A 13,886-nucleotide genomic window follows, 5' to 3' on the forward strand; every position below is an offset into this window, starting at 1 on the left:
ACCTCTCCTTTATATATATATATATATATATATATATATATATATATATTTTTTTTTTTTTTTTTGCGGTACGTGGGCCTCTCACTGCTGTGGCCTCTCCCGTTGTGGAGCACAGGCTCCGGACACGCAGGCTCAGCGGCCATGCCTCACGGGCCCAGCCGCTCCGCGACACGTGGGATCTTCCCGGACCGGGGCACGAACCTGCACCCCCCGCATCGGCAGGCGGACTCCAAACCACTGCGCCACCAGGGAAGCCTCAGAAACGTCTTTTAAAAGCTGTCAAAATGTCATAATGAAACCGAGTGAGGCCCTTTTGTCCCCGTTTCTTGTAAGCAACACTCCAGCCTTCATGACCTTCCCTGAGTTCCAGAGGGACAGTTGCTAATCAAGGGAGGCTGAGGCCAGATTAAAGGGACCAGAGAAGTTCATCAGGGTTACAAGACCAGGACTTCCCTCGTGGTCCAGTGGTTGAGATTCTGCACTCCCAATGCGGGGGCCTGGGTTCCATTCCCGGCAACTAAAGAAAAGATCCCGTATGCATGCCGCAACTAACACCCAGTGTAGCCAAATAAATAAATGCTTTTTTAAAAAAAAGAAAGATTAGAAGACCAAACACCTGAGAGACAAGATTAAAGGAGTGCAGGTCCTACACACACCCTAATATTTTCAGAGACCCCACCTTTGAATCATTGTTATAAAACCCCTCCTCAAATCCTCCCAGGTTGGGACACAGTGTTTCGAGGCAGAAGCCCGCTGTGGCCCCCTTTGCCTGGCAAAGCAATAAAGCGATTCTTTTCTACTTCACCCAAAACTCTGTCTCGGAGATTCGATTCATCACCGGTATACAGAGAGGCGGAGCTTTTGGTAACAGTAATACAGAGAAAACAAACTATTGTGTGTGTGTATAAAATACATATGTATTATATATATAATACATACGTACGTATATATATGTATACATTGATCATTGATCTTTTAAAATCATACGTGCAGATGAAATACCCAGAAAATACAAATTTCCCTTTTCCTTTGAGATCTAATTGAGAGGCAATATTGTGTTGTAGATTTCCCTTTTTCTTTTCCTCCTTGGGAGTTTACTCAAATCCCTAGAAGTAAATTCAGCATTCAGGGTTAGCATCATGGCCACCTGAACAGGGAGGGCTGCTGCAGCCTCCAGGCCTAAGAGCTGGAATGTTTCCTTTCTTCTTTTTCCTCTGGCTTACCTAAAGCTTCGATCCAGTCTTGGGAATGGATTTGAACCTAGTTTCCTTCTACTCGGAGGAGAAAGCAGTGCAAACTTTTAGGTTCACCTGAAACCCATCTTTGGGAAGTTTGGCCCTTTTCTCTTCCCACCTAGAATAGGGAGCAACTGCAAACTAATATTTATTGTCTTTGACCCCCCCCCCAAACTCCCACCTGGAGGAAAGTGGGAAAAACCAAAGGCATCATCAGGCCGCATTATCATCTTCACTTCCGGGCCAAAGTGAGCCAGGGGGTCCTGTGGGCCAACTCCCCAGGGGTTGGACCTATTGTTTTTCCGCAGGCCTCTCACTGTTGACGACCTCTCCCGTTGCAGAGCACAGGCTCCGGACGCGCAGGCTCAGCGGCCATGGCTCACGGGCCCAGCCGCTCCGCGGCATGTGGGATCTTCCCGGACCGGGGCACGAACCCGTGTCCCCTGCATCGGCAGGCGGACTCTCAACCACTGCGCCACCAGGGAAGCCCCTGGACCTATTGTTTTCATTGCATAGGTAACTTCTACCTCTCACAACATGTTTTTGAACCCAAGTTCATGTGCTTGACACACAGTGAGGCCAAACAAACGGAAACATCAAAGTTTGGAGCCCAGAGAGTTTTACTGCAATGGCCAAGCAAGGAGAACAGGCAGCCCGTGCTCAAAAGACTTGAATTCCTTGAGGTTTTCAGGGAAGAGTTTTTGAAAGGTAACATTTGGGCTGAGAGCTGCAGGGTGTATGACTTTCTTCTGATTGGCCGGTGGTGAGGTAACAGGGTGGTGTACAAGGAATCTCGATCGTCAGTCTTCTGGTTCCAAGTCTGGAGTCTCAGCATGTAGTTGCCATCCTCTGCCTGCATGGGGGCTTTAGTTCCTGCAGAAGAACTCAAAAATATGTATGAGATTGTTATGTATATCCCTTGAGGAGGAGCTAGGACTCTGTTTTTTTCCCCTGCATTATTGTTCCTTGACTCCTTTTCCTTTCATTCTGCATTCCCTCACTTCCCTAATTAGTAACTGTTTGAATCTGCCCTTTGGAACAGTTGACAAAAATAATCAATAAACAATCTATAATAGGAATAGAAAAGAGTTTATTTGAGCCAAACTGAGGACTATAGCCCGGAGATGCCCTCTCAGAGAACTCTGAGGAACTGCTCCAGAGAAGCACGGTTTTCAACACGGTTTAATCACTTGTCAGAACAAAGAACACCGAACAAGTCAGAGATACATTCCTTCAAGGTTTAAAAAAAAAAAGAAAAAAAAAGAGAAAAGAAAAGAAAAAGATCAACATGTACACAGTGAATCAGTATGACCTTGGCAAGGGAGTCTTATCATGGAAGCAGTACCAGCGTTGGCGTCCTAGGAAGGGGGGCATTTAATCTTTATTCTTAAGATGGACATTTTTACTTCTGGTCAATGCACGTTTTTCTTTAATAATTAAAGCAGATGTACAATGTATGTTTGATAGGCCGTAAACAGGCTGTTTTAGTTAGCATAAAATTTGAGTTACATCATGTATAAGCCACAATGTCTTCCCCAGACCTCAATATGTGAAAATTTCTTTCATCAGAAATCAGGGAAGGTCTAGGAGGCTGAGGCCTTTTCCTTACAAACAAGAAACGGGGGCCTTGGAAAGACTTTTTACTCGGGGGGGGCCCTGCAGGGTCCTCCTCAGCTCCAATCCCCCCTTTTCTTTGATACTCCTCAATCTTGAGGGGAACAGGGGTGGAACAAGAAAAGGAATAAAGTTTTGGATAGAGAGGTTAATCGTAGACTTGGTAGGGATTACAGTTTTAGGGGGACTCAGTTTCAAACAGACAGCAGCTCAGCTGTTTCAAACCATGAGCAAATCCGTGGCCACCAGGCACTGGGGATTCACCATTCCCCACCCCCTCCCTTTCCCCCAAACAGAGTAGCCATATTTTAGGTAGCTAGGATCCTTCTAGCAATGCCACCCCTGCCACAACTGTACACATGTTTGTGTGGTCCCAAGATTACCCCCATGGTTGGATATTTGCCAGGAGGACTTGGGGGACTCAGCATATAGTTGGACTCACTCCAGAGATGAACTACAGGGGTACCGTAAGGATGCACAGTGGATCCTAAGGGAAAAACACACAAGCAGAGACTGGAAGAATCCATGTGCCTCTTCCTTCCGTCCTCTCCCTTCCCCGGTGGGGGAACATGCAGAGTGTACTCTTCTCCCAGCAATAAAAATGCAGCCACATGTGTGTGATGTCCAGGGAATCTCATGAGGGACCCAGCACACTAGGGTTTCACTGGGCCCTAGACACAGAGGACCCTCTGCCTGGCATGTACCAAAATTCCAGGCTCCCCATATGAAAACAGGTGTTGAGGAGAAACCATCGTGTTTGCACAGTCTAAGAACAATGAGCCTTCTTATCAGTTAGGAAATGGTGGGACAACTACCAAAATTCAAGTTCCCAGGTTCCAGCCCACCTTGCAAACAGGCCTTTCAAAGAAGAGAGACAAGCTATGTGAAGCCTTTCTGTTATTTAATCAATGTGACCTTCATTGTTCCAATGGTTTTATCGTAGTTATGTAGAAGAATGTCCACATTTGTAGAAAATACACATGAAAGGATTTTGCAGTGATGTTGATGGTGCATCGAGTTGGAAATGTATTCAATGTTTCAGGGGGGGAAAGCTCTATGTGCTATAACTACCACGTATCCTGTAAATGCCTGTCTCATATTCCTCGTATCCAAATTCCTCCAGTTGACCTAAAAATATCCTCCAGAGCTAAATTGTCTGAACCAGTCTCTACTCCAGGACCACACACTACATGTGGTCATGGTTCTTAGGTCTGTTTCAACCTGTCACACTCCCCTTTTGATGATACTGGCAAAACACTGTCCTCAGTGGGTGTGTCCCATGCTGATACTGCAGGTGGGTGGGGCAGTTCAGGGTAGTTACATCAAAGGCAGCAGCAGGCTTCATCTGCATTACATCAGGAGACTGGAACTCCTTAGGGATCCTGCAGCAGTGAGGCTAGCCACGACCCCTGGACTGGGGTGGGGACAGCCGGATCCTGCCATTGCATGGTCCTCTCTCACCCTCATCATGACTAGAATGTCACAAATGTGGTGTCACTCTGACACTGTCCCACATCCACCACCTGCCTAATGCTTTTAACCCTGACTGATAATCTTTGACTCCATGATTTCCTTAGGGCTTGGGAAACGGGGTGCTAACACTTCCATGCTCTCAAATGGAGAACACCTTCTATAGGTGTTTTCTTCTGTACAATTTTCCCTCCTCAACTGGGGCAAATCCTTACTGTGAACCAAGTAGTCACCAATGCAGAAACATTGTATTTCTATTAAAAAGACATGAGAAGGCTTCCCTGGTGGCGCAGTGGTTGAGAGTCCGCCTGCCGATGCAGGGGACACGGGTTCGTGCCCCGGTCTGGGAAGATCCCACATGCCGCAGAGCGGCTGGGCCCGTGAGCCATGGCCGCTGAGCCTGCGCGTCCGGAGCCTGTGCTCCGCAACGGGAGAGGCCACAACAGTGACAGGCCCGCGTACCGCAAAAAAAAAAAAAAAAGACATGAGACACTATTGGCAAAATAATACCTTTATTACCTATGATTGGCAGATATATTTCTGATTTATTCTTTCCATGTTTGAAAAGAATTTCAAAATAACAAAATAATTTTATACACCATACAATTCAGGGTAAGGCTGGACTCAGGGGACCACTTGATTGTTCCTAGGGTGGGAAGAACCCTCTGTCTCCATCCATTTTTTTGAGGTAGTTTGACTTTCAGCTCTGAGTCCTGATCCCAGTCTTGAAACGCCATGGGGTTAAGTTCACCACCCGTGGGGGCTGGAATTTTCTCCGCCATGGGGATGAACTTCTAGGAGGCAAGGGTAGAGGGCTCTGGAGCGGAAACAGAGGGCCTGGTGTGGGTGGAGGGTGAGAAGCCTTCTCATGATCCAGTGTTTCCCTGTGCTGATCACTGCGTATCCACTCAGTAAAACAGGGGCTGCCTTAGAGCAGGAGCAGCCAGTAAATTTGATAGAGGAACCTTCTTATAGTAGTTTCCAGAATCTGAAGACAGGGCCCAGTAGGAACTTTGACTGGATCCAGGAGATTCCAGGATTCCAGGGAGCTACAAGCCCTTGATTACTGAGACGGCCCAGCCAATGGGCCCAGCTCCCGGGAGGCACGGTCAGGTAGTTTTCAAGGACAGCCCTCGACTAGGACAGACAGACCTGCACGATGACACTGGAATTCGTCACAGAGATTCCATACTGCTCATTTCTGAACTCCAAGTCCCAGATGCAGCATTCAAAAGACACAAAGCGAACGCCCTTCTTGAGGTTGGAGAACACGTGGCTGACCTGTAGGAAGGAAAAGAGGTAAGCCTCATTGTGACATAGGTTTCCTCTCAGAAGCTGAGTTGGGGTCCTCAGGCAGGTGGTATTTTTCCATAGATGGCTGTAACAATGTCTCCACAGGTACTTCTAGAATCATGCCACTCCTTATCCAAGGATAGAGTCTAATTCCTGTTCCCTTGAATCTGGGCAGGTTCCCTTGTAACCAAGAGTGTGGTGGAAATGACGCTGAGTGACTTTTGCTAAGTGACTTCCAAGGCTGGGTCAGAAAGGCAAGGCAGCTTCTGCTGGTTTCTCCAGAAGCCTCATGGTGGAACCCTGAGCCACCAGGAAGCAGTCTGACTGCCCTGAAGCCGCCATGCTGTGAGGAAGCCCAAACTAGACCAAGCAGAGAGATCCCATGGCCAAGCTCTGAGACTAAACAAGAGCTGCTTGGCCAGCCACCAGCTGCTGTATACACACTCACATCCTGCCCTGCCCTTCGGCCCCAGCCAGCGCCTGAAGGCTACTACACTAGAGAATGGAGCCAGAAGCAACCAGCAGAGCTCTACTCACAGAAACCACGAGAGGTGAGAAAATGACTGCTGATGCTATTAAGCCACTATACTTGAGGGCAACTTTTTATGCAGCCATAGATTCTCATAAGCCCCACTGTCCTTTCCCACACCCCAGAGACTCACCCGAGGAGAGACGCTGTTTCTCCACTTCCAGATGGGAACAGGCAAAGGAGAGAAGTGATCCAGGATGGCCTGGTTGGCATCTAGAAGTTGGACAGTTAGCTGATATATACAGTCAGTTCCTTGTTGGTCATTCCGCCTGTGGGAGAAGGGAGACCTTGAAGGCTGGACTTGCCGTCCTATCTCTTTGCGGGTCTGCCTGCTTCACCTGAATGGCCTTCCCATGTACGCAAGTACAAAAGAGTTTTGTGATCCCCGGGACTGGCACCATTAATGTCACTTAGGAGTTTGGCCCCTCTGCCTACCCAGTGAATTCATCTGCACTAAACTCTCTCCCCAGCTGGTCCACATGCACATTCATTTCAGAAGTAATGACCTAAAGCCGTGCCCTTCAGGGTACCTCCTCCCCTATTATTTCTCATTCTATATTTCACTGGTGGCAAAAGATGTCATTTCCGATGTGTACAACGGTGATGTTTTAAGATACAATTTTCTTATCAGCCATTTACAGGGATTCAGAGGAATCTAGATAAATTGGTGATGGGATATCCAGCAATATTCAAAGACACAACATGCAATGTCCTTTGATGGTAAATGGATAGATTATGGTACATTCATGTAATGGAATATTATAAAGCCATGAAAGTAAACTAACTGCAGCTACATACAACTATGGATGAATTTACAAATGTGTTATTGATTGAAAGAAGCCAGATACAAACTATATACTGTATGACTCAATATGTATTAAGTACCAAAATGGACAAGACTTATCTATGGTAACAGAATTCAGGACGGTGCTACCCTTGGGTTGAAAGTGATGGGGAATGGTGCATGAGGGATGCTGAGGGCGGGGTTTGCTGGCAACATTCTGTTCTTGAAATAGTGAATGTATTCACTTCGTAATAATTCACTGAGTTGCACAACCAAGACGTGCATTTTTTTTTTTTTTTTTTGCGGTACGCGGGCCTCTCCCTGTTGTGGCCTCTCCCACTGTGGAGCACAGGCTCCGGACGCGCAGGCTCAGCGGCCATGGCTCACGGGCCCAGCCGCTCCGCAGCACGTGGGATCTTCCCGGACCGGGGCACGAACCCGCGTCCCCTGCATCGGCAGGCGGACTTTCAACCACTGCGCCACCAGGGAAGCCCCATTTTTGATGTTAGAAATTAAAAATTTAAAAACAAGAGTAATAGGTGGTATAAACACACAAACAAGTAAGTACCTCCTTTTACAGAAATTTCACATCACTCCACTACTTGGACTTAGATGTCCGTTCAACTTCTCCCACAGAATTTTGTCCTAATGTAGTACTAATATATTTTAAAATTCTTCTGACTTACCTTTCATACTGTTTGTGCCAGCCACACACACACACACACACACACACACATACACACACACACAAAGAATATAATTAGAAATTTAAAATTTTTCCTGTGACCATAAAACTCTAAGCATTAACATTTTTTCTTTTGGATTAAATTATTTCCTACTAGTGATTCCCAGACATTGCTGCAGATTGGAATCATCTGGAATCTTGAAATGATACCTTATAGAAAAGCATTTAGCCCTGTCCAAAGGTAAGGTCTTTGCTGTCCACTACTGGGAGGTAATCTCTGGACCCTTGGACTGTTATGTCTGACAGGAGTATCTTAGTTCACCTGGGGACCTTGAGTCACATTGAATAGCCTGCCAATATGATTTGGCGGGGGCTGGCCACATCCACATAGTCTATAATGGGAGCAAACCACCGCAGGAAGACCAACAATGTGACTTAGGGTGCCTCACGCAATATCAGTTGACCTGGAGGCTGAGATGAAACACAGGATAAAACCCCTATAAACTCAGGTGAGCTTCCGTGGTTGGCAATATTCCATGGGTACTGTCACCCATGGAGGCCAGGACAGTCATGTGTCCTGACCCCCTGGGGAGAGGGCAATGGAAATCTGGTACCCCCTGGATGCTGCCTGTGATCTTACCCTTGGCTAATTTTAATCTGTATATTTTCCATGTAATAAACTAATTGTATAATAGTTTCCATTCAGTTCTGTCTTTCTAGTCAATTACTGAGCCTGAGGGTGATTTTGGGAATCCCCCAAACTGGCAGTTGGCAGGTGGTCTTGACGTTGTGCCCTTTAACTTCGTAGTTGGCTCTAAACTTCTCATAGAGGTTGATGCCTGGCTCTCTCAGCCTAGACACTCTATTTAATTGGTATAGAGTGTGACCCAGACATTGGGAGTTATAGATATTTTGGGTGATGTACAACAAAACTGGGGAGTCACTGATTATTACAATCAACTGGTACACCACTGCTCAAAGCCACACAACCATGCTACAATAGTTTGATAGAGGATTAAATTAAAAACAAAAGTTGATTGGAAGTACGCCTCCTAAAGATATGGATTTGCAGAGGGAGGAATTTTACGGTGCCTTGATTGAAAGTGAATGTGGTAAGGCCAACATTTTAAATGGTCACTTTTCCTGTCTCAAGTAGTCTTTACATCTGAGGACCACGCAGTTCAGTGAGGGGCTTTCATTTTCTGTAAAACTGGAGGACCGTGAGATAGGAATTGGGAAAGGATAACTATATGATGCTCCCACTATCGATGTGAACTGTAGTGAGTTGTTTTAGAACAAGGAACATAAAACTGTAGAGGACTTGGATTTTGCCTTGCTTAAAATCATCTGGGTCCTGTATCCCCTGGAAGGTGCTCATGGACCACAGTTTCAAGACCATCACTACAGAGCACAAGAGTCAGACAAGTATGAGTCTAATGCCAGGCCCTGCCAAGTCTTAGCTGTGCCACCAGGGGAAGTCACCTCCCCATTCCGAACTTCTCAGTTTGACGTTTCAAAAATAATTTTCACACAGGATCAAGGATCATGAAGGGTACTAAAACAGCTCCAACTTCAAAGCACTGGCTTTGTGTTTGACATACAACCCTATCTTATAAAGATAGGGAAACTGAGGCACACTGTGACTTGCCCAAGGCCACAAAGCTGGGAAGCCAGGGTTTGAACCTGAGAGGTTCTGGCTCCAGAATCTGACCTTTAGCCAAGTCTCCTACCTTGTCCCCTCCTAAACCAGGGAGCATCTCATTCACAGACAAGAGCGAATTGGGCCCAAGTCCTCTGTATAGGATCCAAACTGGCATCATCCCATCCGGGTCCTTTTGGGGGTTAGGGGATGGGTTCAGGGAATGTACTCTGCTAAGTACTAAAGCTATCATGGTGGTTAAGTCTCATTTCCCTACCTGCTTTATCCTAAGGGTCTGTTAGGAGGCCTAAATAAAGTCACCCAGGGACTTCCCTGGTGGCGCAGTGGTTAAGAATCCACCTGCCAATATAGGGGACATGGGTTCAATTCCTGGTCGGGGAAGATCCCACATGCCACGGAGCAACTAAGCCCGTGCGCCACAACTACTGAAGCCAGTGCGCCTAGACCCCATGCTCCGCAACAAGAGAAGCCACAGCAATGAGAAGCCAGCGAACCACACCGAAGAGTAACCCCTGCTCTCCACAACTAGAGAAATACCCATGCACAGCAACGAAGACCTAAAGCAGCCATAAATAACTAACTAACTAAATAAATAAAGGGCTGTTTTTATCATCACACTCACCAGTCAGAGACACAAATCTCAATCTTTCCACTGTCCAGGAGTTCCGGCCAGAAACCCTCCTCCTCCAGGTCCAACACTTGCTTCTTGTGATAACCCCTAGGAAAGAGGGAGAAAGGTCAATGAGGACCAGGCAAGTCCTCAACAACTGCGCTTGGGGAAGAGGGACATTCACCTGTAGGCAGACAGGAAGCTGGTCAGCATATAGGCACTAGGTGTGACCTCCAAGTTTTCCTCCTCCTCCGCCCAGCCGTCTTCACTGCTCAGCACCGTCCATTTCAGGAAACCTTCTGTTAAATGAAAACGGGTTTTCCCCAAGTTCTTTGCCATCCCACCCGCCCAGGGATAAGTCCCCTGGGGTTTCCCGTGGGGACCTGCACGTCCCGCTCCTCCCTTGGGATCCAGTTCCACCCCACCCACGGAGTCCAAGCGCCCCCCGCATCCGGCCCCTCCCACCGGCTCCCTTGAGGAGGACCCCTTTCCTGGGCTCCCCACCTTCGCCCCTGGGGTTCTGGAGGAGGTTGCGTCCTATGGGTCGGCGCTCGCAGAAGCGGCCCAGGACGCAGGGCCTGGGGTCGTCGGCGGCCGGCAGGCAGGTGCTGACGATGGGCCACAGGGCGGCGTGTTTCCGGGCCAGGATGCTCAGCCACAGGGCCTGGCAGTCGACCAGGTCGCGCCAGCGCCGGCACACCCGGCGGCAGCGCCCGAGCAGCACGTGAGGGGGCACGTGGCTCAGCACCATCTCGAGCAGCTCCGTGGGCAGCTGGCCCAGACCCAGCGGCTCCTCGGCTTCAGGCTCCAGCACGGAAACACCGACTAGCCAGTTCCCGGAAGCCGAGGCACCCATGGTCTCCTCACCAGGCCCGGCTGCAACGCGGGAGAGCCAGTGTCATACTTCAGGGTGTCAGGGACTTGCAGCCTCTACCAGCCCCGCCCCTGCCAGCCACACCCCAAGACTGTCACCCCCTAAGCCCCTTCAGCTTCCTCCCCAACCTCACCACCCCCAGCCCCATCCTCAAGGCCCCAGACTCCCAACTGTCCTTGCCAGCAGGCGATTTAAGCCCCTCTCTACCATTTGCATCACAGCCCCCGGCAGCCAACCTCCTCTGCGACCTTGCAGACGCCCGAGTCCTACCCTGCATCTCAGCCAGAGCTCCTCGCAGGATGGGCCCCCATCTCTACCTCTGCCCTTTTTATTTGCCCGCCCCTCCCTTCTTAATACCCAACACCACTGCCAGCCACCTCCCCTGCCCCATGCTCTTTCTGACTCCACAGTCTCTGCCCGCCCCTCCTTTCTTACTGTCTGCCATGCCCCCTCCTCCCTCTGCCTTGCCCCGACTTACTAGCCAGCCCTTCCTGTCCCCACCTCCTGTATTCTCCAGACACCCGCCTCCCTCAGGCCGTATTTGGACTGAGGTGGAACTGCCGAACAAAATCTCCCAGAGTAGGGGCCGCCAGGATCCAGAGTCTGTCACTCTTCGTCCGGACCAGTGGCCCCTTGGAGTGTCCCTAACCAGGCTGTAAGGCCCTTGGTGCTGAACAACTGCTGCTATTTGGGTCAGACACCTGGGCAGGAGGCTTTGTATTCATTAGGTCGTATAAAATTCTCATCACCTTTGAGGATCCAGCATCGCTAGCTTGGAGATCATTGCACAGGAGAAAACAGGCTCCAGCAGGAGCCAAATGCATTTCTATCTGACTCCCTAAAAGAGTGCTGTAACCAGTAATAACCCCAGCCAAACTTCATGGAGCCTCTTACTACCAGTCAGGGTAGCAACCCCCTGAGATAGGTATGGCTATGTCCCCGCTTCCCAGGTGAGAAAACTGAGGCCAAGTGACCTGCCCAAATCAAACAGCTAGTAGGTGACAGAGCTGGGATTTGAGCCTAGCCTGGGTAGCTCTAGAATTCTTGCTTTTAACCTCTATACCAACTCTGTCCAAGAAAAATAAAAGGGGAGTTACACATACAATTTCCAATATCAGCAAGTAAAACCATCATTGATTTTTGCCCACGTGGAACTTACTTTCTAAGGGAGAGAGACATGGTGAACAGGAGACAGATTAAGCAAATTAGATACTGTTAGGAAATCATTAAAAATAAAATCTCCTGCCAACCCCCAACATCCTCTTCAAAAATGCAGAAAAGATGCAAACAGTTTTTCTATGGAGTAAGCATCAAATCAGACTGTAATTCACATGGGCCATGGTGAGCAGTAGACGTGACATGGAAATTGTGTAGTGTGTTAGAAGGTGATCAGTGTTCTGGGAAACAGAGCAGGCAAGGGGTAAAGGGCCATAAGTAGTCTGGGTGGGGAGATCCTGAATTCTGAGAGATGGATTGACTATTACATGAGCCAAATTTCTTTTCGATACATACACTGTCAGTACAATTTTTACCGTTGAGGTTTTCCAACATATCCCAAAGTGGAATAGTGTAAGGAGCTCCAGCAGTTAACTGCTGACCAATCTGGTTTCACCTCTACTCCCACCCACTTGCTCCCCCAGGCAATTCAAAGCAAATCTTAGAAACCACACCCTTCTGCCCATAGCAATACATTATTTTAATGTAATTTGTCAACTGGGGGAATCAGTTTGATAATGAGATTATGAAAATTGATTATGACCCAATCAGGATTTCAAAAAGTGGTTAAAATAAAAAAGTTTGAAAACTTCAAGTAAGATAAAAGAGCAGAGACTGATAAGTCAGTTTCCATTCTTCAATTTCCTCCTCAGACACAATTTCCGTTAATTCCTAGAATTACACCCCATGGTGTACTCCAGTTAAAAAGAAAAATAGGGACTTCCAGGGTGGCGCAATGATTAAGAATCCGCCTGCCAGTGCATGGGACATGGGTTCGAGCCCTGATCCAGGAAGATCTCACAAGCCGCAGAGCAACTAAGTCCATGTGCCACAACTACTGACCCTGCGCTCTAGAGCCCCCAAGCCATAACTACTGAGCCCGCGTGCCACAACTACTGAAGCCCGCGCTCCTAGAGCCCATGCTCCGCAACAAGAGAAGCCACTGCAATGAGAAGCCCTCACACCACAACGAAGAGTAGCGCCTGCTCGCCGGAACTAGAGAAAGCCCACACACAGCAACGAAGACCCAACACAGCCAAAAAAAATTAAATAAATAAAATTTTAAAAAATAAAAGAAAAATATAATTCTGTTCCAAGGGCTTACTGCCTAGAAGAAAAGGATTAGAGAATAATGGCTCCCAGGAGACGAGGGTGTACAGGCACCCCAGGGGCCTTTTGGGGAAGTTGTGGGTGCATTTTGGTGTCACAGTAATGAGAGTGTTATTGGGAAGCCGTGCACAGGACAGTGCCACCCAGGGGAGAACTATCGTGGATTCCTCCTCCTAGCCAATGTCCTGTTTGTTTTATGTAGGAGGAAATCCTGTTAATCTGAGCCTAGAAGCCAAATTAGTTGGCCTGTAAACGTCAAGAGTGTTAATAGACACTGAATGGTCCAAGAACGCAACTTCTGAGTCAATTGGAAGAGTTTCCTCGGCTTTCTTGGCACTTTACTAGTTGTTACGATCCAGTTCAGGAAACTGCAAAATCTCTTCATCTAGGCAGGGCCAGCTGTGGTTTTGTGGAGCTTTAGGGATCCACAGAGAGTGCTGGGGATTTTTCAGATACACTGGGGAAGTTTTAAAATCCAACTCTGAATCAGGTCTGCATTTGTAACAAATTCCCAAGGGATGTTGATGGCTACCCTCCATGGACCACACACTAGCTGGATCTTATTGGGAGCAAGCCCGAGTATCACTTGCATATTGAAATATGGTTTTTTTTGGGTTTTTTTTTGCGGTACGCGGGCCTCTCACTGTTGTGGCCTCTGCCGTTGCGGAGCACAGGCTCCGGACGCGCAGGCTCAGCGGCCATGGCTCCCGGGCCCAGCCGCTCCGCGGCACGTGGGATCTTCCCGGACCGGGGCACGAACCCGTGTCCCCTGCATCGGCAGGCGGACTCTCAACCACTGCACCACCA

At 48.3% G+C, this 13,886-nt stretch overlaps 1 protein-coding gene across 1 annotated transcript; it reads right to left on the reverse strand.

Moving 5' to 3' along the window:
• Window positions 1-5,456: 5,456 nt before the first annotated feature.
• LOC113606234 (F-box only protein 27-like) lies at window positions 5,457-10,736 on the reverse strand. Its single transcript, XM_027080364.1, has 5 exons — window positions 10,385-10,736; window positions 10,065-10,179; window positions 9,893-9,988; window positions 6,275-6,410; window positions 5,457-5,600 (listed from the first exon to the last, which is right to left on the reverse strand). The coding sequence occupies exons 1-5, from the start codon at window positions 10,734-10,736 to the stop codon at window positions 5,457-5,459; spliced, it is 843 nt and encodes a 280-aa protein (XP_026936165.1).
• Window positions 10,737-13,886: the final 3,150 nt, after the last annotated feature.

The sequence above is a fragment of the Aethalodelphis obliquidens genome, unplaced genomic scaffold, assembly GCF_003676395.1.
Source record: "Aethalodelphis obliquidens isolate GAN/ISIS:26980383/991018 unplaced genomic scaffold, ASM367639v1 scaffold43, whole genome shotgun sequence".
In the NCBI taxonomy this organism is placed as follows: domain Eukaryota; kingdom Metazoa; phylum Chordata; class Mammalia; order Artiodactyla; family Delphinidae; genus Aethalodelphis; species Aethalodelphis obliquidens.